The sequence below is a fragment of the Micromys minutus genome (assembly GCF_963924665.1).
Source record: "Micromys minutus genome assembly, chromosome: 1".
NCBI classification, from domain to species: domain Eukaryota; kingdom Metazoa; phylum Chordata; class Mammalia; order Rodentia; family Muridae; genus Micromys; species Micromys minutus.
The window spans coordinates 104,015,852-104,041,803 of record NC_137969.1 but is presented as its reverse complement, the minus strand read 5'-3'; the positions used below and the strand labels follow the sequence as shown (position 1 = coordinate 104,041,803).

Below are 25,952 nucleotides of genomic sequence, written 5' to 3'. Positions count from 1 at the left end.
AGAAGTGATTATGTTACTTTTGTTGTTTGTTTTGGATGAGACTAGTCACACACAATAGTTTTGGGGATAGATTAACCATGCCAGAAAGACCACTTACAGGATTTAAGATAAGGGTTTAGGTTATGCAGGATTAATCACCTGAAGAGTCAGTTCAACAAAAGCATACTCTAGACTCTGTTCCAGCATCTCTGTTCCTGGTTTTTATTTGGAACTCTGTCCGAGGTCAGCCACAAGCATTGGTTGAACTTTCTCTAGTGATTTCTTATTCCTTTCAGAGAACTGAACCCAGTTCCTCTGCAACAACAAGTGCTCTCTACACTGCTGAGCAATCTCTCCAGCCCCCATGCTCTATTTTAAATACTTATCTACACTTTGCTTTAGGAAAAAGAGTTGTGACTACCTACTAAAGTGCCAAAGAATAATAAGAATAAAAGTAATTTTTTGGCGTTGTGTGTGTTGTGGTGGAGAGCAAGGGCTTGCTATGCAATCCAGGCTAGCCCTGAGCTCTGCATCCTCTGTCTCTCATTCTCAAGTGCTAAGATTAGAAGTATTTGAGCCTTTAAAGATGCTTACATGGTATCTATGCTACTACTTTAGTTTGTTTTGTTTTTGTTTGCTTGCTTGTTTTTTTGTTTGTTTTTGTTTGTTTGTTTTTTAAGACAGGGTCTCATTCTGTAGCTCTGGATGACAAGGGCCTCACTGTGTAGACTGGAATAACAGATCCCCCTGTCTCTGCTTCCTAGGTGGTGGGATTAAAGGTGCTCACCACTATACCCACTCCCTTCTTTAGTTTTCCAAAACAGAATATAAAATATCATTCAGTGAAAATTTTTGCTATTAACAAAATTATGGAATCAAGCTTTTTTTTAAAAGCCATTTTCACACTCCTATGAACTAAAATAAAGGAATTCAAAACCAAAAAACAGCCAGGCTGTGGTGGCACACACCTTTAATCCAGACACTCAAGAGGAACAGGCAGGTAGATCTCTAAATCCAAGGCCAGCCTGTTCTGTAAAGTGAGTTCCTGGACAGCCAAGGCTACTTAGAGAAACCCTATCTTGAACGACAACCCCCCCCCCCCAGAAAAACAAGGACAAATCTATAAAATAATTTGGATTTTTTTTAAAGATTTATTTATTTTATGTGAGTATAGTGTCATTGTCTTCAGACACACCAATACAGAGTACTGGACTCCATTACAGATGGCTGTGAGCCACCATGTGGCCACTGGGATTTGAACTCAGGATCTGTGGAAGAGCAGTCAGTGCTATCAACCGCTGAGCCATCTCTCCAGGCCAAATAATTTGTTTTAAAACTTCCTTTATATATAAATTTTCAATGTACTAATTATAATATGGGGACAAAATCCTTAGTTCTCATTAAATTAAGAACAAAGACTATGCTCAGTTTGATGTTCTATTTCTTTCAAAAGTGTTTTCTATACCAGAAAAGCACAAAAATAAAGGCCCGATTTAAAAGCAATTTATGCATGAAAAACAAAAACAAAACAAAAAAAAAAAACGATTTATGAACTAATATTCACTAAAAGATTCGTGCACAAGGTAAAGGGATCCACACTGCAGCTGCCCTGTGCCGCAGTTTCAAATATCTTTAGCACATTCTCTCATGTAACACCCCGAGTTTCACCCCGAGAAGGAATGTTGGCAAAGATTTCCACCACATGGAATCTGCTGTTCAATTCCACATGGGATTTAAGCTGTTGGGCCCTGAAACTTTATTCAGCAGTTTGAAACAATTCCACAGGTTTGTTCATTCACTCTCCCACTTGGGACTAATGCACAGGCCCGAACACCTACTTGAGGAGAACCGCAGGGACTTCAACCAGATACTAAGGTAGGCTTGTTTTTCACGAATTAATTTAAATACTGTTTGTTAAAGTATGAATTGAAAAATATTAATAGATGTAAAGTCATCTGTAGTATAAATTTCATTTTCCTTGAATTAATTTCCAACAACACTTCCATATATCATTTTATAACTTTAAGAGAATTGGAAGCAGAAAAAGTTACAAACTCATTTTATTTTGAAATCTTAACCATTGGATTTTTGACAAACTGGCATCTACAAATGCAGTATCATCACCTCTAAGTGAGTCTGTTTGTAGTTTTTAAAAAGTCTGAAGTGTGTAATCAGCAGTTAAAATTCACTGGTGTGCCTCAAAGAATCTTTCCAGTATAATCTCCAAAGTTCCTCACTTAAAGTTTTATTAAATTACCCCAGTCTGAAGTGGTATTAGTGAAGTTTTCATATTTTAAGGTTAAAAAGGCAACATCATTAACTAAAACTAGTGACATCTGTTAAATTTATAAAACTAGAAAAATTAATTTTTTCTTATATTCTATACCACTTAAAAGTGTTAATGTCTACTTTAAATGATGTTAGACCTAAGGTTTAAGTTGTAAGCCTTTTCTCAAAACAGCTTCTTTTACATCAGTAATGAATCAAGAATTCCCTTAAAGCAGTAATGCTGAAACATGATATTTTTAACTCACATGACACAGGACCGTGGATCTTTTTTAACCATTATACTGCAGGTCCCCCGAGAAGAGTCTGACTGCATACACATACACTACTCAAGGCATCTGAATGTTAATAAACTTACCAGCAGTTTTAAATTTGTTGATGGGTAAGAAATAAAACTACCTTTTGAATTTTTCAGAATCTTCACTGGCACATAAAACACTGCACTGAATTAAGGACGACTGAGGGTTAAATACTTGTTCTCTAGCCCCTATTGCACCAATCCTGCCAAAATATCCTCCAAGCTTTTAAATACTGCTTCCATGGTCTACATTCTTACTTCCAGGGAAAAAGGCGTTTTGTTCCACAGTCATCAGGTCAGTAATTTCCTAACTTCCAGTCACCTTGTGCTGGCTGCAATGAAGACTGTGCATCCTACACTTCTCCTGCTACTGCTCCTGCCTCTGACACAGCAAACGCCGCAGACTCAGCTGGACTCACACGTGAACCATGAGTATGGAACAGACAATTCTGAAGAGACCAAATTTAACCAGGATTATGAAGATAAATACCTGGATGGAAAAAATATTAAGGTATTTCATTTCTACTTTAAATTTATATTCTAAAATGATACCCACTTAAATGCATCCTTTCCCTCTTAACTCCAGTATTTGATAAGTTCAGAAGAAGAAAGGAACTTTAAATTTTAAAGTAATTATATTTTTCAAGTATGCATGATTCCTGAATTAATAATGAGTAACTATGATAAACAAAAGCATCTAGAGAAAATCTAATTTAAGTTTTGAATTAAAATTTAAGAGACATTAGACTTTAAGGTGATCTCTGATAACTAAGATTTATATTAAATAATGCTACATAATATCCCATAGATGCATGTTATATTGCCTCAAAAATAAATTAAGAAAAGATGTATAATCAGATTATGTTTATAGAATTTAGAAAAATACAGTCCTAGGAAATGAATGCAAGCTTACTGGCTATAATGCCAATCACATAGGGTACCAACAAATAAAAAGTACTTACTACAAGGATTTATTTTTAATCACATTTCAACTCTGACCATTTGTACCAAGGTTCTATAATACCTCATCACTCAATCAAACCTTCAGAGCAAAGCAGTTAGTGTTGTGTGTGTGTATGTGTGTTTCTGGGTATGAACACTGGGTAGATAAGAATGTTAACAGACCATAAACTTACGTGGTGCTCACTGTGTATCATGCACACACACACTGGAAAATCAAAATCAGATACATAATAATATTCACAGAAATCTGCAGTTTCTTTTTTCCAAGGGAATGAGTTAAGGTGCTAGCATTATTTTTATTCATGGTTAAGACAAAACAGACAGGTATCTCCAGCAACAGCTTCAAGTTAAAAAGCAAAACAATGAAACAAAAAAGTTCATAACCTATTGTCTAACTGGAATTATCTGAGGCAATCAACCAAATGCCAGATATTTTCAAAATTCCTTGAATCTTAAAGCTTTCTAGAGCTTTAAACAGTTTTTCATCAATATAAATGTGTAGACCAGTATTTGTGTGGAGAACTCAGTGGTAAAAAGTGATATGTTTACACATAGAAATGAGGGCTAGAGCAAGGCCGGAGTGCCCTGAGATAACATGGAGCAATAAATAGAAAAAAAAAAGGTAGAGTGAATAAGTTCTCATGTAATAAATTACAGTCTACTAGTAGAAACACACTGTCTGAAAAGAGAACAGAGGGCAAGTGATAATCCCCAGTTATACAGTGCAAACAGCCTATGCCAATGGCCTGGTCAGGTGAAGAGGCTAGAATACAAGGGGTCCATCCTAAGGTCAAGGCACGAAAGCATCGAGGTCATGAAAGAAAGCTGTACTGTTGCTCAGAAGGGTGGAAAGTGAAACAAGAAAATTAGTTCACATGAAAAACTATAAAGAACAATTTCACATTAGAGAAACTTTCATTCCCATTCAGAGAATTGTCAAGTACTGAGTGAGGTGCAGTCAACTGAAACAAACAATTTTAGAAGGTGAATTTTTTCACTCAGGAATTCATATTCTCCCTAGAGTATTTACAGTGTGGCTCAATGAACAAAGACATAAAGCTGTGTATAAAATCTTAGCGGAGTGCTGAGGTACAGCACTGCTGAGGTACAGCTGCAAGATAAAGTCTCTTGCAGCCAGAGATCCCAAGCCCACATGGTGGAGAGAACTCTTTTACAAGTTGTTCTTTGTCCAATATGTGGGTCACATACATACATAAAACAAAATCTTAACTAACTACCTCTAACTGTGACTAAGAAATGTTTGTGATCCCTGTGGTTTACAGTTGGACTTGTGACTTACCACACCTGATAACAAACTTTTAACTTTATAACAGGAAAAAGAAACTATGTTAATTCCTGATGAGAAAAGTCTTCAGTTACAAAAGGATGAAGTTATACCATCATTACCTACCAAGAAAGAAAATGATGGTAAGTATGAACAATCTATCATCTAGTATTTTATAAAGTATCATTTTAAAATGCTTACAAGAAATTTTGTTCTTTATAGTAATCAAAATCTGCCTTAAGACATATTAAATTATAAACTGAAATTTCATCTCCAATGGTAAAGTCTATAGTTATATGCAATGTGCTCATTACTAACATTTCACACTATGAGTAAAAACTGTGGACCAGAATGTTCAAGAACATCCAACACTGTCTAAACCTCATCTTTAGAAAACCTATGTTTCTGTCCACATGAAATCAATTCACAGCCAGGCATGATGTCAAATAGCTTTATTAATCCCAGCATTTGGGAGGGAAAGGCAGACAGATCATAGAGTTCTAAGTCAGTCCTAGACAAAGCAAGTTTTAGGCTAGCAAAGGCTACATAACAAGACCTTGCCTCAAAAATTAGCAATTCAAGAAAAACCTAAAGATTACTTTTCAAATACATGGGGTAGATATAATACAATTAATTACTATCTTTATGAAACTCACAGAGGCTGGGATGTATGAGTGCTTGCCTGAGGCCCTAAATTTAATGACTAGTAGTTTAAAAAATAGCAAGCAAAAAAGGAAAGGAAAGAGGAGAAAAAACTCTATACAACTAACTACAAAGTCTGCTTCAACAAAAACGATTGGAAATTATGGTAAAATAACAAAGCACAAGCCATACTTGATAGTTCCTGTGTTTGATTTATTCCTTTTATGTTACATAATCTGGCCTCACATGAGAGCATGAAAATACTCACCCATTCCTATCCTGCTACAATAACATTAAAATGAACCAAGACCAGAAAATACATCCTAAAACAGACTCGAATAATTAGAAAGACTCCTTTTCTTGGAAAGGATGATTCAATACCATAAAGATATTATTCTCTAAATTCAGAAAGTATAGACAATCCCACAACAATTACTAAATTTTGATAATGCTTGGAAAGCTGATTCTAAAATACACATAGATAAATATACAGAAAATGCAAAAATACATGTGGAAGCAATGAACAAGTGCCAGATAAAACATCCCATGTTTAACAAGCTAGGGATGATTCATGAACAAATACCATGACACAGATTAAAACGATCAGATATGTACAAAAATACAAAGACATAGAGTATATAGTTAAAGTCTGGAGAACTACTCAAGCACTCAATCACCAAGGGAGAAATATTTTAAAAACTGAGTCTAGGAGAACTACATAGCCATTTAAAGAGAGATAAATTAGATCCATATTTCATTTAAAAAAAAGAAACTTAAGAAAGATTAGGTATCTGCATATGTAAGATATCGCCTTGCAAGCCTAAGTAGACAGTCTGGTAGTGAGGTAGCTCAAAATCCAGATGTTTTAATAGAAATATTTTTTAAATTACTCTATAAAATTACAAAAGCCACTTTTGCATAAAGCAAAAGGCAACCAAAATGGGAAGGATATTTATAATATATTATAAAGATGTAATATTTCCAATTCATAAAGAACTCATAAATTGAAAAGAAAGTGAACAAAAACACATCTGAGATCCAGTAACATATCAAAGGGCCAGGTCTCGACTATGTGAGATGAATCCCCAGGTCCTACATGTTGGACAGAACTAACTTGCAACTTGTACTCCAAGCTCCACACATGTGACATGGCAAACACAAAACATGCATATACACACAAAACAAACACACAATAATATTTTTAATTAAAAAATTAGGAATATACTTGGAAAATGGGTAAAAGTTATAAGACCATTAAAATGATTTTAAAGTGACATTAAATAAATAAAAAGATGTTTAATCTCAATTTTCATTAAAAAACAAAAGAAAAAAATCACACTGAAATTCCACCCCTACTTAACCTGAATGATAAAAATGAAGACAAAGGGTGTTAAGATGGCTCAGCAGTTAAGAGCACTGACTGCTTTTCCAGGACACTGGGGTTTAATAGCCAGCACCCTATGGCAGCCCACAACTGTCTGTAACTCCTGTTCCAGGGGATCTGGCACACTACATGGGCATACATGCATTAAAAACACCAATGCACATTTAAAACAAACAAGCCAACAAAGTCAGTATACTAAAATATTCCATAGTCAAAGTTATATAGTAACAAATATTCTTTTTTTATTTGCTTTTTGATGGTGGTGGCATTTGAGACAGGGTTTCTCTGGGTATCCCTGGCTATCCTGGAACTCATTCTGTAGACCAGGCTAGTCTCAAACTCAGAGATCTGTCTGCCTCTTTCACCAAAATGCTGGGATTAAAGGCATGTACCACTCACTATGCCCAGATAGTAATAAATATTATCATGTACTGTAAGCAGAAATATAAATTAGTACAACACTTCTAGACAGGTCTTTGGAAGTATTTAACAAAATCAACATAGATGCACTTGGGTTGTTTTTGTCAGTGCTTGTGATCCAAATGGAGACCAACTGTGTGCTAGAAGCACTACTGAGCTACATGCTTAGCTGCATATTTACTTTTGACAGTCATCAAATTTTATGATTTTACCCTGAAGACCCATATCCAAAATAAAGTAAAATCACTAAAGCACAAAATACAATTACAAAATATGGCAAATAAGCCAACAACCCAAACACTACACAAATTACGACACAGCTACAAAAAAACAGATAAGGCTAGTGGTGTAGCTTAGTTGGTAAAGTGCTTGCTTAGCATGCAGGAAACCTTAGGCTTAATGCCCCATACCCCATAATACTGTTAATAGTACTAAATGTTTGCAATCTCAGAACATGAGAGGTAGAAACAAGAAGATTAGAAACCCATGGTCATTCTCAGTCATACAGCATTTTAAACCAGCCAAACTCTGTTATTTAAACCAAAACAGCAAAAGCCAAGCCTAAAACCACAATAAACAAACTAACAAAAAAAAAAAAAAAAAAAAAAAACCCAAAGCAAAATAAAAGAGCAAACAAAAAGAGTGAGGGCAACCTGTGCAGACATGGAGCAATTTCCAACATACACACATATGTGAAAGAAGTAAACCGTAACAGTGGGTCTCCTGCATGCTGCCCCCCACAGAGAATACATGGAGTAAGAGCTGATGTATAGCTGTTCAATTTGTCTTAGTCAGGGTTTCTATTCCTGCACAAACATCATGACCAAGAAGCAAGTTGGGGAGGAAAGGGTTTATCCAGCTTACACTTCCATATTGCTGTTCATCACCAAAGGAAGTTAGGACCAGAACCCAAGCAGGTCAGGAAGCAGGAGCTGATGCAGAGACCATGGAGGGATGTTACTTACTGGCTTGCTTCCCCTGGCTTGTTCAGCCTGCTTTCTTATAGAACCCAGGTCTACCAGGCCAGATATGGCATAGCCCTTTCCCATTGATCACTAGTTGAGAAAATACCTTACAGCTGGGTCTCATGGAAGCATTTCCTCAACTGAGGCTCCTTTCTCTGTGGTAACTCCAGATTGTGTCAAGTTGACACAAAACCAGCCACACTTTACCCCTTGTCAACTTGACACACAAACACAACACTCTTAAGCCTCAACCCTTACTTTCTTATTCATCCCCAAGATCTAAATAACCTTAAGAGTCCCGCAGTCTTTACAATTTTTTACATATTAAAATTCAATCCCTTTAAAATATCCAGTCTCTTATAAAAATCAAAGTCTTTTTTTCAATTCAAAGTCTCTTAACTATGGGCTCCACTTCTTCCTTTAAGAGGGAAAAATATCAGGGCACAGTCACAATCAAAATCAAACTCTAACCATCCAATCAATATCTGGGATCCACACATAAACTTCTGGGCTCCTCCAAGGGCTTGAGTCACTTCTCCAGCTCTGCCATTTGTAGCACACACCTCCTAGGCTCCAGCTGCCTGTTCTCCACTGCCACTGCTGTTTTTGGTGGTCATCTCATGGTACGGGAATCTCCAAAACACTACGGTCAGTCCTGGGGCACTAATTGCAAATGAGGCTGCACCTTCACCAATGGCCTTCCATGGCCTCTTACAGTGCCAAGCCGCAGCTGCTCTTCATGACCCCTACATTCCTTCAAAACCAGGGTGACTCTTCCACATTACCAAGTCCAGCCACAGTACAAGGTACAACATTGGCTATCTCTGGAACACAGCTTCCTTGTGCTCTCAGGAAACACTTCCCAGAAGACTTCACACAGTGATGCTGGTCTCCTTAATCACCACTAATTTCTTAGCTCCAGCTGACCAGCATCAATAGCCCAAGTAACGCAAAGGTTTTGCTTTTGTAGTTCTGGTATCTTGTTAATCACAGCTGATTCTTCAGCACCAGCTAACCAAAACCACAGAATCTTCACAATCAAGACAGCAACAGCCCTGAAGAGTCTTTAATCTTCCCTCTAAAATTTCACAAGCCAGGCCTCTATCTTTTGCATTATCTTCCAAGCTCCTACAGAACATCCCACAGAGCTCTTAATATCCTAACGGCTCTTCTAGCTCAAAGTTCCAAAGTCCTTTCACAGTCCTCCCCAAAACATGGTCAGGTTATCACAGGAATACTCCACTATGCTGGTGCCAATTGTCTTAAACACAGTATTTGACCCTAAATCTTGAAGCTAAAGCAAAACAAATCAGAAGCAGCCATATATTGTTTAGACAACAACTGGGCTAGTGAGATGGGTCAACAGCCAAGGGCACCTGTGTCAAACCTGATATCCTCAGTATGATTCGATCTGTGTCCACATGTGTATGCATGCAAATATAACACACACAAAAGGCTTTTCAAAGTACTGTGAAAAGAGACAATTTTGTGCTTTATACATTGTAGGATGTATAGTATGAGTGTGTATCTGAGTGTATAGAAATGGGTGTGGGTGTTAAGACTATCTCATGGTAGGGGCATGAAGAAAAAAGTAAGACTACATTAAGCACAAGAGATGTTGTACATGCAAGATGGCAATGCTGTTGTTAAAATAACACAACAAAGCTGATTTACAGAAACTTCTTAAAGTCCCACACTCTAAAGCAATGCCAAAATAGGACATATATGCTAGTAACTCAATTACTTATTATCATTATCAAATACTACACCATAGTTTTGCTCTAATTTTACAAAACAGGCAAAGCAACGAGTCTCAATACCTAGCATTAACACACATACACAGACGTGAATATGTGCACACACATAAACATACATGAACAATGCATTGCATGTGACTTTTTGTCAGCCATAATGGGACTTGGGTAATACAAAATTTTCAGTTACATTAAATCTGAAACCACTGCCATGTATTAAGCTTGTCATTAGCCAAAATAGCATTACATGTCCATGACTATACTAAAAGCTAGTAGTTAAGTATTTATAGTGCTATGGATAAATATTAAAAGTGCTTAGTTTGTGTTCTAGACTAAGAAAGCATGCTATAGTTAATGAGAGTCATGTCTTCAATGTTACAGAAGATCATTATAAGCAGAAAGGCAGAAGGCTAAAGCTGGATTAGAACAGAGAGTCTCTCTCTCTCTCTACATACACACACACACACACACACACACACACACACACACACATATATATATATGGAGAGAGACAGTCAGACAGACAGATGAAAATCACTATGTGTTTTCACCACTGGTGTCTGTGCTAATATGCTATGCATTCATACATACATGAGTATATACTTGCACACATTTATACATAAGTGAGTATATATGTGTGTTTGAGTGTTGTACGGATGGATACATGTACAGTATTTTTAGATGAAAAATGCATATACTTCTATTTCTTTGCTTTATCTGCTGAAAGAGTCTGCAGCAAAGAGACTCCAAGAAAACACTGAGCATTCTCTGTACCTAGTCCTTAGTTTCTACCACCATTCTCCACTGAGAGACAGTGAAAAGATTACAAATTTCAGGACTGAGGAAATGCAAGATGGATTTGGGATATCATGAGATGTTGCCAGTAAGTTTGATCATAAGTAATAATGAGCACATTTAATTTAATTTTAAAGTATTCATCAAAACATGAATAAAGATGTGTATATATGTATGCATGTATATATATATGTATAAAACTATGAAGAGGATAAAAATTAGTCAAAACAGTGTTGAAAAAGAATAAAGTCAGATAGTTTTACTACCTAAAATCAAGACATATTATAAAAGCAGAGGAATCAAGATACTGACATGTTATTGGCATAAACACGTCTTTAAAAGATCAATGGAGTGTTAGTGATCTAGCCTGCCTTAGCACTTGTGACCAAACTTCCAATGGCCTATGTTCGATCCCTGGAACTCAATGATGGAAGGAAAGAAATTACTCCTAGTAGCTCTCTGACCTCCACAATCATGAATGTTAGAGCCCAGGAATACTCTTCTATTATATGTGCTTGCTGACAAAGTGTTGGCAATTCAATGAAGAAAAGTAAATTTTTTTTTCAAAAGCACCAATAGAATAAAAGATTCTTGAGTACTCCTGATTATATATATAAGAGTTAATAAACAAACAAACAATAAGTAAAGTAATGAGATATTCAACCATAGACTTTAAGTAAAATTTGATAATTATCAAGCAATACAGGCTGTTGGTTACCGTAATTATCTTTCCTGACATCACCAATGATTCTGTAACCTATCTTTTCAAATCACAAAATTCATTATAACAATAAGTTTATTATCAGATGACAAATATTTTCAAATTAGTTTATGCTGACAATTTTGTCTCCTAATGTAGAAATGCCCACATGCCTGCTGTGTGTGTGTTTAAGTGGCTCTGTCTACTGTGAAGAAGTTGACATTGATGCTGTACCACCACTGCCAAAGGAATCAGCTTATCTTTATGCACGATTCAACAAAATTAAAAAGCTGACTGCCAAGGATTTTGCAGACATGCGTAAGTTTAAAATATAAAAGCCCAAGTTTCTATGTATTTTTCACTTACTATATATAAGGGCAGTATCACTGGAACACTCAAGTAAGTATACAACATACACTTTATAAAAATCACTGTTTTTCTTACTAGAAGAATCTCCTTTCCATAGACTTCTGTGGTCATTTCCTGGTGATTTTGCTACTCTTACATAGTATTGTCTCAAGACACACACTGCTCAGGTGGGAGGCACTGTCAGTGCAACCTGGATGCTTCTCTAGCTAAGTAGATGCTCTATTTTCACTTTACCCATATATACACAAACTTCTTTTGTTTTCCTTTTTTAATGTTTATTACTTTTTAATTCTTTGCTTTGTTTTGTTTTGTCCTTGAACTCAATATACAGTAGAGAATGATGATCTTCAACCCCTTTCTTCTTGCTTTCACTTCCCATGTGCTAGGATTACAAGCTCCTGACTCCTTTAACTAAACCTGGTTACATTAAAAAAATATCTGGAAAGATGACTCGGTGCTTAAGAGTGTTTGCTGTTCTTCCAGAACCTCGTCTGGACTCCACAGTCACCTGCACTCACATATGCACCTCTCAATACAGAGATAAACACACGTACACATAATTAGCAATCTTTTAAAAAATAGCTGGAGAACAACTTTTAAAATACCAACACTAAGTTGTACTCACTACTGTGAAAAGAAACCACCCTCCTTAGATAATTCAATGAAGACAGTTCTGAAACAGTGTCGGTTAAAATGTGGTCAACTCTTTGCCAGAGCATTAGCAGTCAGTCATTTGGTGCTCTAACAAACTTTTAACTGAACTAAGGTGCTGTGGTCAGCATACTAACTAACGCTTCTTTCTGCAGTAGCAAGTCCCAGTCCTGGATTACTCATTCCTTACCAGCTCTCTAGATTACTAAGTCAAGTGTTTTTGAAGTAAACTACAACCAAGTAACATGCTGGCTTTACTGCCTTTTACATATTTATTGGAAGTGTGGCAGTTGAGTCCATGATTTACCCCACACTAAGCAAGTACTCTCTACCACTGTGCCATATATATGGCTTCTTTAACTTCACATATATGGGATTTAGCCTAACTGGATTCATGCTGCCACTAATAAGTCTAAGCTGCAGCCTGAAAGACAGTCAGTTGCTCCTTATTATCTGTAGATCCCACATTGGCAAATTTGCTTTTCTGGACATGTAGCTCAGTGCTAGAGCATATGAAGACGGGGATTTAATCCCCAGTATATTTATGATCATTAGCAGAATTTCACAGAACAATGAAACTGAGGTGCTCAAAATAAACATTCCCAACTAAGATACAACAGGGCAATGCTTTACTTTCAGTTGTCATAGAATGTAGCTATGTCTCATTCAGCACATGATGCTTTTCCAGTTTTCTGCTTTCTATTGGAAATGATAGTTGAAATGGCAACAAGTACAGTTTTGATGAGCCCATCTATTATTTCAAAATGCAGGGCAGAAATTACGAGCCTGTGCAGAAAATGCAAGTGTCAGATAAATTTCACTCAAGCATGAGTTATATCAATGTTCATGAACCTAAACGGTATATTAAACTGTCTTTAAACAAAAATACACATAAAGCAAGATTTATATTAATTGGTTGGCAAAAACAAGTAGAAGCAAGCTTCTGTATTCACTAATTCAGTGTTGCAACATCTTAGAAAACAGCTCCTATGAATGAAAAGAAACTATATCCTAACCATCTCAGCCTAAGCTGTACCCAACAAAGGGAGAGGCATACGCACAATGAATACATGAGTGACTATGTCTCAATCTCTCAGCCTGCATCATGTTAACAATCAGGATATCTTTTTGTCTTTAACCAAGAAGGTATAGACAAATTAATACAATGTACCCACAATTATAATATAACATGCTGGCAAAAATTAAAATAATAATTACATGCTTAAATCCAACTAACCAAAATTACTCCTTATGATGAGCAGGAAGAACTTCTTTTGTTATGTTTGGATAGAAAGACTATGAACTATAAGGTTCCTTCTGAACCATACATTCTAAGACCACAGTAAGAAAAGGTATCATTGTGATGCACAGAAAGACTCAGTATTCAACAAAACTTTACTTCTGGGGTTGTGATTGCAGCTCAGTGGTAGAGTGCTTGCCTACGAAGCATGAAGCCTACAGTTCAGCTGCCAGCACCTCATGAGAGCACAGCTGTACCAGGCTGAAGGTCAGATGATCAACACTGCAAGACAAACTTGACTGAGTTATTAACTTCAAATACTATTCTGGGCCTGAACAGAGACTTAGGGTCTTGAGTAGTCTGCTGAATGCTTTTCTTTGGTCTATACAATGAGATCCTAGCATAATTTTGTATTTATTTCCCTCAAGCTAACTTAAGAAGACTTGATTTTACGGGAAATTTGATAGAAGATATAGAAGATAGTACTTTTTCAAAACTTTCTCTGTTAGAAGAACTTACACTTGCTGAAAACCAACTACTAAGACTTCCAGTTCTTCCTCCTAAGCTTACTTTACTTAATGCCAAATACAACAAAATCAAGAGTAAAGGAATTAAAGCAAACACATTCAAAGTAAGTATTCCATAGTATGACTAAACACAGTATCTGTGATTATATTTTAAATCTTTAGTATATTTATTTCTTGTGTGTGTTTATTTATTTTGTATGTTGGCTCATACCAGGTACATGTAGAGGGGTCAAGGATAACTTGTGGAAGTTACTCTCTCTCCTTCCACCATATGGGTCCTGGGGCTGGAACTCAGGTCATCAAGCTTGGCAGCAACATGTTTGTTAATAGCTGAGACATCTCACTGACCCAGTGATAATATTTTTACATTGGTGCTTGTTTTGTCCCCCAGTCTACTCCTGTACTACCAGTGAAGCATACTGACGTGCAGCCAGATAAGAAGTAAAGACAGCTGTAGCTGGCATTTATCCAGACCAATATTTTCAGAACTTGTAACAAATGACATATATTCCACAAGGGAACACTGGGTTAATATATATGTATGCATAGCTCGTGGTATACCTTGGTGGCAGAAAGTATGTTTGGCATGCTTGAGGCCCTAAGGCCAACCCCAACCCCTAGCACCAAACAAAATCAAACAAGCAAAGTATGTATACCATAACAAATATCATATGAAGACAGAGAAATGGGTATTTTCTATTAATAGTAAAGGAACATTTTTATATTTGAAAGTAAACATTACTAGCTCAGTGTTTTAAAAGATTTGTATTGTTCCTATTAACCAGAAATAGCCAGTATCTTTTATATTTAACTCTAATAGATAACATAGCAGTGTTCTTCAAACGATAAATCAAGTAATTCCAAAAGGATAGAAATGTTTTATGAAACTGAAAAAAATAATCACATCAGTCTAGAACTTTCATAGTTATGATATAACCAACCACTCTCTGCCCTAGAAGGTTACCTCAAGCAAAAACATGAGATGCTCAAGCAACTGTTGGAAAAAGAAACCTTATTCAAAAGACAAGATGCCAGGCATGGTGGAACATGACCAAGGAAGGAGGATCTCTGTACCTTTGAAGCTAGCACGCTCTACATAGCAAGTTCCAGTCAGCAAGGGCTATGTAGTGAGACACCATCTCAAAAATGGAAACAACAAGACAAGATCTCACACATCTGCAATTGCAACTACCCAGGAGCCTCAGGCAGGACAACCTGAAGTTTAAGACTAGTTTTGGCAGTGTCACAAGATTAGAAGAACTTAAACTCACCAAATTCTAATTTATGCTAGTTTATAGAATCACACAAATACCTCATTTATCTACAATGCCAGTTTAAAAAATATTTCCAAGTCAAGCAGTGGTAGTGAATGTCTTTGGGAGGCAGAGGCATGTGGATCTCTGATTTTGAGGCCAGCCTCCAGGACAGCCAGGGCTATACAGAGAAACCTTGTCTCAAAACATATGCAAATGTGTACATGTACACACACATTTTTAAAATTTTAATTTTGTAATCTAAAGAAATGAATTTAAGTAGGTGAGTCTCTAAATAACAAACAGGTCACAGAATGTTTAGAGCATGGTGCAACTCCTTGTAGTCCAAGCTACTTGGAAAGGTGGGTGAAGCAACATGCTGCTTAAGACCAACAGGTGAAGGCAAGCCTGGGAAAGGTAGGATGACCATAGTCATCTTGGAAGGAAGGTAGGAAGGAAGAAAGGGAGGAAGGAAGGAAGGGAGGGAGGGAGGGAGGGAGAAAGATAGGTAGGTTGGTTAGTTTAAATATTCTGGATTTTACAAAAGAGATATTGGGCAAGTTGGTGTGAAAATGATAAAACTGTCCACTTTACTGAATGCCATAAGGTTGCAATAACTACCAGTAAAGTCAGGTTACTATAATTCATATAAAAGCAGCCCTGGAAAGATAGTTGGTGTCCATAGAGTAGAAAGTAGAATGTTTTAGAAAGGATAAAAGGATATGGAGAAGGCTCAGCAGAAAAGGGTGCTTGCTGTCAAGTCTGACCCCTGGGTCAAACATGGAAACAGAGAACCAACTGCTGTGGGCTGTCCTCTAACTTATAGCATGTGTACTATGGTTTATACATATGGACACATATACATAATTTCTTAAAAATTAAAAAGGAAAAGTTCAAAATAATAGCAAAGAATTAGCAAGTGAGCCATAGTAGAACATGCCTGTAATCCTGACATTTGGGAAGCTGTAGGAGGACCATAAGATTTTAAAGTAGTTTAAGATACATGGTGGGCCACCCTCATACACACCAATTATAAAATCTGCCTGGTAGCACAAAATGCATATAAAGATTAAGAGTAATGTCAAAAGAAATTACATTCTAAAATAACAGCCTACAATCATATACAGTAGTAACTTACTGATTATTTAAAAATTTCCAACATAAATCCCTCATGGGAAAACACATGTCAAGTAAATTGCATGTTTGACAAATTGCTTTGAGAAAGCAACATCTTGCCAAGCACAATCTCTTAGGAGTAGCCATTTTTATAGAAATAGGTAGAACGTCAATAGAAAGTCTCAAAACCTTGAAGAATTCAGCCAAACTTACATACAGATGCTCCCTAAACAAACCTCAAAGACTGAGTAGTCAGGGATGAGATGAATGGGGTGAATGGTCAGAGAAATGTGTGCTGTATGCAATACTCTGCTAGATATCATAATGTCTTAAAAACCAAAACACACTACTTATGAGGCTAAAAACAGTAAAGAACTATTACTCTAGTACTGATACTACTGAAACGTGCTCACATCAACTCTGTTTTTAAAGTATACATTATTGAATAATGTGAAAGAATGCATAGTCCAAAGTAACATTCAAATTTTTCTTTATAGAAACTGAATAAACTCTCTTTCCTTTATTTGGACCATAACGATCTGGAATCCGTGCCTCCTAATTTACCAGAAAGTCTACGTGTAATTCACCTTCAGGTATAACTGGTTTTTACACAATAACTAGCTTTAGTTAACTATGGGGCCATTTGTATTATTCATCAAGAAATTCACTCATTTATATGTCAATTATGATTACATCACTAAAGCACTTACTGTCTATATAAGAACTGCAGGTCCAGTCCAGAACATGCTAGGTAGACCAGTCTAGGAAGTATAAAGTCTGCTCCCCCTCTCAATGGTTTACTTACATCATGTGCATTGGTGCTTTGCCCGCATGTATGTCTATGTGAGGATATCAGGGTGCCTGAAACTGGAGCTACAGACAGCTACGAGCTGCCATATGGGTGCTGGGAATTGAACCCTGGTCCTCTGGAAGAGCAGCTAGTGCTCTTAGCTGCTGAGTCATCTCTCCAGCCTGCAAAGTCTGTTCTTAAGCAGAATACATCTTTAGGTACCTCCTAGTCAGTCTGTTGTGGCTTTAAGTCGTGCCAGAGACTGAATACGGGGCCTCACATACAGCAGGAAGAAGGTATTCCAGTACTGAGCATTTCATTTTAAAATTTTTTCTTCATGGCATTCTTTAGCTCCTTATTTCTCAGGCTGAAACTGACTGGGGTGAGGAAGGGATGGGCATCAGGCAGTCACTGGAACCCTTAGATCTTAGGTAGATGTTAGAGGCAAAACCATAGAGTATGATCACAAGGCCATCTGGTCACACCAAATTGAAAGCAGGTGAATGTTTTTTTCTGACACCTCCTGTGACATACAACTTGTGGTGTTTTCTAAATATAAACCAATTCTCCAACACAAGCTGGGTATTCAAATTTTTAAGTTGTGATAACACGTTGAGTCTAGGGAGAATTTGCAAGTACACGATTCAGTCTGACAACACTGTTTCTACTGCAGGTACAGTCCAAAGCATGCATCTGCTTGTTTCTCCCATATATTGCAGTTTTCTAGAGTGGTACTATCAGTTACCTTATTATCATAATTCAAAATTATGAAAGAGGGAAATAAAAAATCAACTAAAGATACTCCTAACATCCAAGATAGGAGTTCATTTTCTATGTCCAAATCTGTGCTGGCTTTTAGGACCCAGGCTTCCTCTCAGGCCTGGAGAAGGGGAAGAGGCCCAGACTAATAGAGGCTAAACCACCTGGAAAATGTGACAGCATCTCCTACATCTGACAGGAGATGCTGTGTATCTCCTAATTACCTTGAGCACAGATTTGAAGACCACTGATTTATGTTTTCTTTCCCAAATAGTAGTGAACCCAAAGTTTAGATTTGTGCTACTTTCTCCAATTAGAAGTGAACATACGCTTTTGGAGAGTATCAAGTGGGAATTGCCAAAGTGAGGAACAAGTGAAAACGAGAAAAAGTTGACTCTTAGCAACACAAGAACTTCAACGTATCCTTTTCAATGTCTTTAAGGAGTATTTAAGCAGAGTACCATTTTGAGTTAACACTTTAGAATAGGGTACTCTCTCTAAGCTTGCATGCTTCTATTTATATTCCAAACAGGATTGAGTGGATGCAACTATGAGTAAACTGTTACTCCAAAACAAGAGGGTGTTATCATCATGAACTATTAATTTTTTAAAAATATTTTTAAAAAATTACATTATTGGCAAGATATATTTATGTGACCCTATTGTATACAGTACAAAAAGTTTGTTTTAGACTTCTGAATATTTTTCTTTTGTTTTTCAGTTTAACAGCATATCTTCAATTACAGATGATACATTCTGCAAGGCTAATGACACCCGTTACATTCGGGAGCGCATTGAAGAGATTCGCCTGGAGGGCAATCCAATTGCTCTGGGAAAGCATCCAAACAGTTTTATCTGCTTAAAAAGATTACCTATAGGGTCATACTTTTAACCACCATCATTGCAGTTTATAATCTAAGGTACATGTACCTAATGTCTAAAGAAATATAAACATGAGTTTAACATTATCATTTTATCTCACTATGATGGAATTTTATGTTTAAACAAAGATGTCCAAAATTCTTACATATAATTACAAAAATAATCCAGCCTGAATCTCTTAGTTCAAAACAAAATAATGTGAAACTAAACAGTATTAAAAATCTCCTTGTGGTTATACCAGACTGCCATCTAAACAGCATGCATTTATACAAACCACTCACTTGAGATAAACCATTTCCATGACTAATGAAGTAAGAAAATTCCAAGAAACTTTCAACTGTCTTTCGTAACATTTACTGTATCTCTAAAACATTTAAGAGAGATATTCCAAAACCTGTGCGAAGCCAAGTGTTCCCAGTGACCTTCCACTGACTGTATGATTCATCAGCACTCTCCGTAAAGCAGAAGCTTACTCTCTGTCAAGGCAGCTACATCACTGTATTTCTCATGTAGCCCAAGGAAAGGGGAGCCACGTGTAGGCAAACATTTCCAGAGAAAGTAAAATTTTACTCTTTGGTACAGAGCAAAATTAGAAAAGTTTAATTTTCTGCTTTGTGGTCACATGGATAATCTTTAGTCAATTACTTAAAAAAAAAAAAAAAAGAACTTTGTAAGAAAAAAAGTAAATCCTACCCATTTCTCAAAGAATAAGGTTCCTTCACTTTAAAGATTCTCTAAGAAATAACTATACACTTTTACACAGTATAGGAATTTGTTCAAATGTAAGAAATGAAAACCAAGTCTATTATTCCACTGTGCTATGTGCAGCCTCACCTGTCCACGTTCACCTGAATAAACTGAACATTCCCATTCAAGCCCAAGAGTACCATTCCTCAGTGGCCATGATTTTCAGATACATGTAAGAGAAAGCCCAAAGTTTTAAAATTAAGCTTCAGAGAAAGGTACACAGCCCACTCACAAATATTAGTCTACATATTACTTTGGAGTTGAATACAAAATGATCAATGTTTTAGAAATACTCATTTTTTTATATATAAAAACACAAAAAATCATTTCCATTATAAGTTATGCATTAGACTCTACATGTTCATTCTAGAAATTTATTTTACGAATTTGGTGGTTTTGTTTCAACCCAGACTGACCCCTCTCTCATCCTTTAAGGCTAACCCCAGATGAAACTGTTCATTAGAGCATCTGTGATCTGTAATGCCATAACTATTGCTCTAAAAATGTCTACTAGTTCATTCATTTTTATAAGCTAATTACACTAACTTTATCCCACTGTATCATTTTGTGCGCATGCCTCGTTTTCTGTGACTGAAAGCTCACCAAGAGCACTGAGCACAGTTCTACTTTTATGATACTCAATAGCATATTTGAGTTAAATATACAATGGACATTGTAAAATCTATCCAAATAGAAAGGTTCTGTTTATATGGAAAAAACAAATCAGTATAATCTTGAATAAATCAACAGAAATAAAGTGACAAGATTGAGAATGGTTAATGTTCTGGTATGCCTATTAATTTTCTTGGCTTTCACAAGAAAAACGTACTCATCTACACATGTGTACAAGCATACATGGTTTGGTATTTTTGAGGTGTATGTTGTTCTGGGGACTGAACACAGTGCCTTGTGCATGTTATACAAGATCACTGACCTATATCCACAGCCTTCTGTATTCTTTGTTTAATAAAATTTAATGAGAAAATACTGTAAGTTAATTATAAAATAAAATTTCAAGACTAAAAACCAATGGTTTAGGTAAAACATTAATCGGATGAAAGAACACTGGCAAAAACTGTAAATTACTTTACTTAAATAACTTGGGATTCCCAGGTAAGATCATTTGAGTATAGTAGTTTATATCTTATATTGAAAAATAAAATAAGATCCAGAATGAAGGAAAATAATTAAAGTAAAATTATTCTTGATTCTCTACTATATAGGTGTTTCATTCTTGACTATTTTAATTCAAGAAAGTCTTAAAGTAAAAAAAAAATATATTCATACCAGGATTGGAGAAGAAATGTTTCAGAAATTAAGAGAACCTACTCCTTTTGCAAGGACCCAAGTTTGGTTTCAATACCAACAACTGTAGTACAAGGGATCCAACGCTCTCCTCTGCTGGCAACGCACACATGTGGTGTACTTACAAAGTGCAGTGAAACGCTTATACACATAAGATGCAAAGGACATCTTTTAAAATTATTTATACCTTACAAATACTGCAAAAAATATCCCCTCAAGACATATGTGGTATTTTAAATAAGAACAGCCCCCGTTGGCTCATATATTTGTATGTTTAGTCACCAGGAAGTGAACCAGTTCTAAGAAGGATTAGAAGGTTGGAGGAGGTGTATCGCTAGAGGAGGTGACCTTTGAGGTTTCAAAAGCCCAGCAAATATCTCTCAAAGCTTGTAACAGATGTGAGCTTACAACTATGTCTTCAGCACCATGCCTGCCTGTTGTCATGCTCTGTGCCATGATAATAATGAACTGACCCTCTGAAATGTAAGCAAGCACCCAACTGAATGCTTTCTTCTATAAGTTGGTCATGGTGTCTCTTCCAGCAAAAGAACACTAAGATAATATACATAAAAGAATAGACACCTGTATTCATGGCCTAGAAACTTTACATTAAGACAACAAAACAACCTTCAGTGAAACCCCCATGAAAGTAGCAATGATGTTTTAGCAGGAGCATTAAAAAAAAAAAAAAAAAAAAAAAAAACCTACTCTAAAATTTATACAGACTATCCAAAGATACTATATAAACAAACAAAAAATCTTGATAAAGAACCAAGATGACTCATACCTATTAACTTCAAGACTGTTTTTATAAAAATACAGTAAGAGAAACACTATTACTGCTATATTTACATACCAATAAGTGATATGAAAGTGCCCAGAAATAGATATATGGAAGAAAATAGGACAAAATCATCAGAATGACTCAAGGGACAGCAGTATGTAAAATGACCGTCTTTCATACTGAAGAAAGCCTTATGCCTGACAGAGTTTATTAACTTAACCAAGTAGAATAAATTTAATGATAATAATAAAACAATTGAACCCCAAATACAGGAAGCTCAGTACCAGTCTTTAAAATAATCTATATGTTACTGAAGGATTAGAATCTTGAAATGTGACTTATACCGATTAATTCTGAACAGGTCTTTGTGTAGGTTCATAGCTGTTAATAACTTAATGCCATGGAAATAAATAGGACACGAGGGGTTAGAACACAACCAAACAGCTTTTGCTTATGACCCTAAACATCTTTTTATATCAGTCTTAAAACTATTTCCATTGGACTTAAAGCCATTACATCATAAAAATCAGGCTTCAATATTTATACTCAAGATACAATAATCCAGCGGTTCAAAAATAGTCCAGCATAGAAATTACAAGCTACCCCAAAAATTCTACCAGAGAACTTCTACAGCTAAAAAACAACTTCAACAAAGTGGCTGGATATAAAATTAAATCAAGCAAATCAACAGCCTTCCTTTGTACAAGCAATAAGCTGAGAAAGAAAATAAGGAAACGGGCTGGAGAGATGGCTCAGTGGTTAAGAGCACTGACTGCTCTTCCAGAGGTCCTGAGTTCAGTTCCCAGCAACCACATGGTGACTCACAACCATCTGTTAGAGTCTGGAATCTGATACTCTCTTCTGGTGTGTCTGAAGACAGCTACAGTGTACTCATACATTAAATAAGTAAATCTTTAAAAAAAAACAAACAAAAAGAAAATAAGGAAACATCGTCCTTCACAATAGTCACAAATAATATAAAATATCTTGGGGTAACTCTAACCAAAAAGTGAAAGATCTGTATGACAAGAACCTCATGTCTCTCAAGAAAGAAATTGAAGAAGACCTCAGATCATGTTGCTTTATAACTATATATAATATGGTTTTTGAGACATAGCCTATATTCTACATAGCCTTGGCTAGCCTGGAACTCAATGGAGACCAAACTGGCCTCAAACTCATGCAGATCTGCTATTTCTGCCTTATGAGTGTGGGGATCAAAGGCATGTACTACCACACCCAGCACTAGATACTCTTTACAAGCATTTTTCTTGTAATTTATGCATTCCTGAAAGGCAGAATTTTCAAAAATAGAATTTACAAGTACATGAGAAGACATTTAAGTGTGTTAGAATATAATGAAGAGTCAAAATAAAATTCTGTATCAATTATTTGTTTATACAGAAGTTTTTTTTACCTACTTATTTATTACAAATAATTTATGAAACCGGTGGCAATAGTCTCTATTCTTTGAAATTTAACACAAGGACCTGGTACACAGCTTTAAACTTGGGAGGCAGAGCCAAGTGGAGCTCTGAGTTTGAAGCTGGCTTGGTCTGTATAGTCCAGAAAAGCCAGAGCTACATAGTGAGACACTGTCCAGAAACAATAAATAAATAAAACAAACAAACAAATAAAAAGAAAGCTATGACTCACCACAATCAATACCGGCTCAATTTTTGTATATATTTATATTCAAAGACTTCAGACTTTACCTTGAAATGCTTAAATGTGTTCTCACGATATTCATACCACTCCACAAAACAATGCAGACTTTGGAAAAATGTGAGCAAATCTCTTTTTTCTTCTGCTCTGTTAAGAGAAATACACTATAATTAATAAAGAATATGAAATTACAGGCTTACTTTACACTTATTTCTTATTTTCTATTCACACATGTACACTAACACTAAGATGCCCTTGATACCCTTCTCTATGTTGAACCCTGCATTTGAATGTTTTCTGTGACAGCTAATGCTAATTGCCAGAGCTAGCTTAACCTACAATGCGCTAGTCAAATATTTGAACCAATTCAACTTTCAACCACTCAAATGCCATATCCTCCAGGAAATTCTATTTAATGAATGCTAAATAATGTGCCTTTTTTTACATGAAGTTTTCTATCTGATACAAGTTCTTGAGTGAGAACCCTAGGTACCAGCAAGTCAGGGATGGATACCACATCATTCTAGGGTGGGGCTAGCAAGACTATACTAGTATGCACACACGCACACAGTGTATGTATTTATATTCCCAAACTCTTGGTGATATTTTGATAATGGATTAGCATATGTTTATGATTTCACTCCCTCACTTGTTTATGAGTTTTATGCATGATCCCTGAAAACAGTAAATCAGGAGTGTCAATTACACTGTCCCTCAACAACACTTCTCTGCTAAGGGAACAGGGGAGACCCAGGGGCCAGAATTAAAGTTAGCCTCTGCAAAGCACACTGGGGACCAGGCAAGCTGGCAGTGTCTATAAAGAAAAAGCTTGCGGGATTTTTAGCATTGAGGAGAATTGAGCATGAGAATACAAGCAGCATCAGACTAACACACTACATCTCTCCCTTTCTGTCCAATTAAAAAGGCTCTTTCTCTTATAATAATAATAAACAACATATAGTAGGAACTATTTTGAAACAATTCTGATGCAAGATGTGGCTCCTCCCAGCGGGCAAATCCTGGGAACTAGAGCTTGACGGTGCTCAAGTAATGTGATGTGAACCTTCTTTCCAATTTAACTGGTCAATAACAGGCTAGAGCCTTTGACTGGGCAGTGAAGGGAGAAAGGTGGGACTGGAGGTTCAAGAAGAGGTTGCAGGTAGAGGGAGAGAACAAGAAGAAAGACAGAGTAGGAGGAAGCTTCTGTGGACCAGAACTGCATGGCCAAGGAAAACAGCAACAAGGGCTTTATTGAAGTGGAAATTAAGGGTTCTTTAGAAAGTCTGTTGGATGATGTTTTGCTGGAGCAAACACATGTAGGAATATTTCATTAAAACAGACACGGGTGTGAAAGACTAAGGCAGACTCATAAAAGAATGTTTCGATGAATCAGACACAGAAAAAAGGATGCTCTGCTGAAGCAAGGATGTGAAAGGACACGTGATGAAAAGATTCTTTACTAATGATATGTATGTGCACTGCAGAATTAAGCTGCATTTGTTGGGACTCCATAGAAACACACCAAAAAACTTCTGGTGGTGTGCTGCAGTTTCTTGCTGCTTTGGAGGACTTGGGCTGATTTGGCAGAGTGAGGTCAGCTAAGACAGATGCTTGTGCTGAGGCAAGACAGGTGGAGGATATGTGATGTTTGGACGGTATACATAGGACTTGAGGAACAGTGAAGGAGGCTATTGTTTGGCTTGCTTATAGAGCTAGCTGTGCAATGCTTGTGGGTCTCCAGTCTTTGCTGATCTTTGCTTCCCTGAGAGAGGCACAGCCAAGAACTTCTGGCATTCTTCCTGGTCTCTCCTGCTGACTTAAGCATAGGCTGAGGCCTGGCTGTCTCTGCTAGGTCGTGTCACTGTTGCTATCCAGAGTGGATGGACCTGCTGCTACCATCCTGTGAACTGAACTGCCAATTTCCAGACACTAACATGAGTTGCTCCAAAGAATCTTCCTAAACAGGTCCACCTTCCCACCCCCGACCCCTGTTCTCCCTGTATCCTTTCTTTTCTACTACCTCTGGTGGGTGGTGGGCTAAAAGGGAGGGTGAAGTGTTTAAGAACCTCCATTAAAAATAAGTTTGAAAAAAAAATCAAAGATACACTTTATAACTAGGGAATAAGTTAGTATAGCCCAATCTAGGCATATGGCTTATAAATAAAATATTTGGACTGCATGACTTTTATACAGGCTTATTAGAATTGAAAATTCCTACTACAGAAAAACTGCTTTTCTGCATGCACAAACAAGCAAAAGCTAGGTAATAATGCCAATACTCCTGGCATCTAACCAGTAAACTCCAGCTACTTGTGATAAATGGGTCCAGAAAAGGAACTCAGTGTATAGCACAAGCATAAGTACACTTGGCCCAGCCAGCTGCTACTGCTCCT

At 36.6% G+C, this 25,952-nt stretch overlaps 2 protein-coding genes across 2 annotated transcripts in view; one reads left to right on the top strand and one right to left on the bottom strand.

Annotated features, from left to right (window-relative positions):
- The window catches only part of CENPP (centromere protein P), a gene marked incomplete at both ends in the record, with an annotated part of 175,073 nt that overhangs the window by 126,847 nt on the left and 22,274 nt on the right, over positions 1-25,952 (bottom strand). The window contains one exon of the mRNA XM_080926401.1: positions 23,610-23,706. Within this exon, the coding sequence (XP_080782527.1) occupies positions 23,610-23,706 (97 nt within the window). The remainder of the gene's footprint in view (positions 1-23,609; positions 23,707-25,952) is intronic.
- On the top strand, positions 1,659-20,562 carry OGN (osteoglycin; the record flags this gene model as incomplete). The annotated part of the gene is given in 8 exon segments (XM_080926365.1): positions 1,659-1,709; positions 1,712-1,854; positions 2,828-3,074; positions 4,861-4,954; positions 11,631-11,789; positions 14,160-14,362; positions 17,125-17,220; positions 18,898-20,562. Coding segments are annotated over 8 exon segments (1,164 nt in total). The 3' UTR covers positions 19,069-20,562.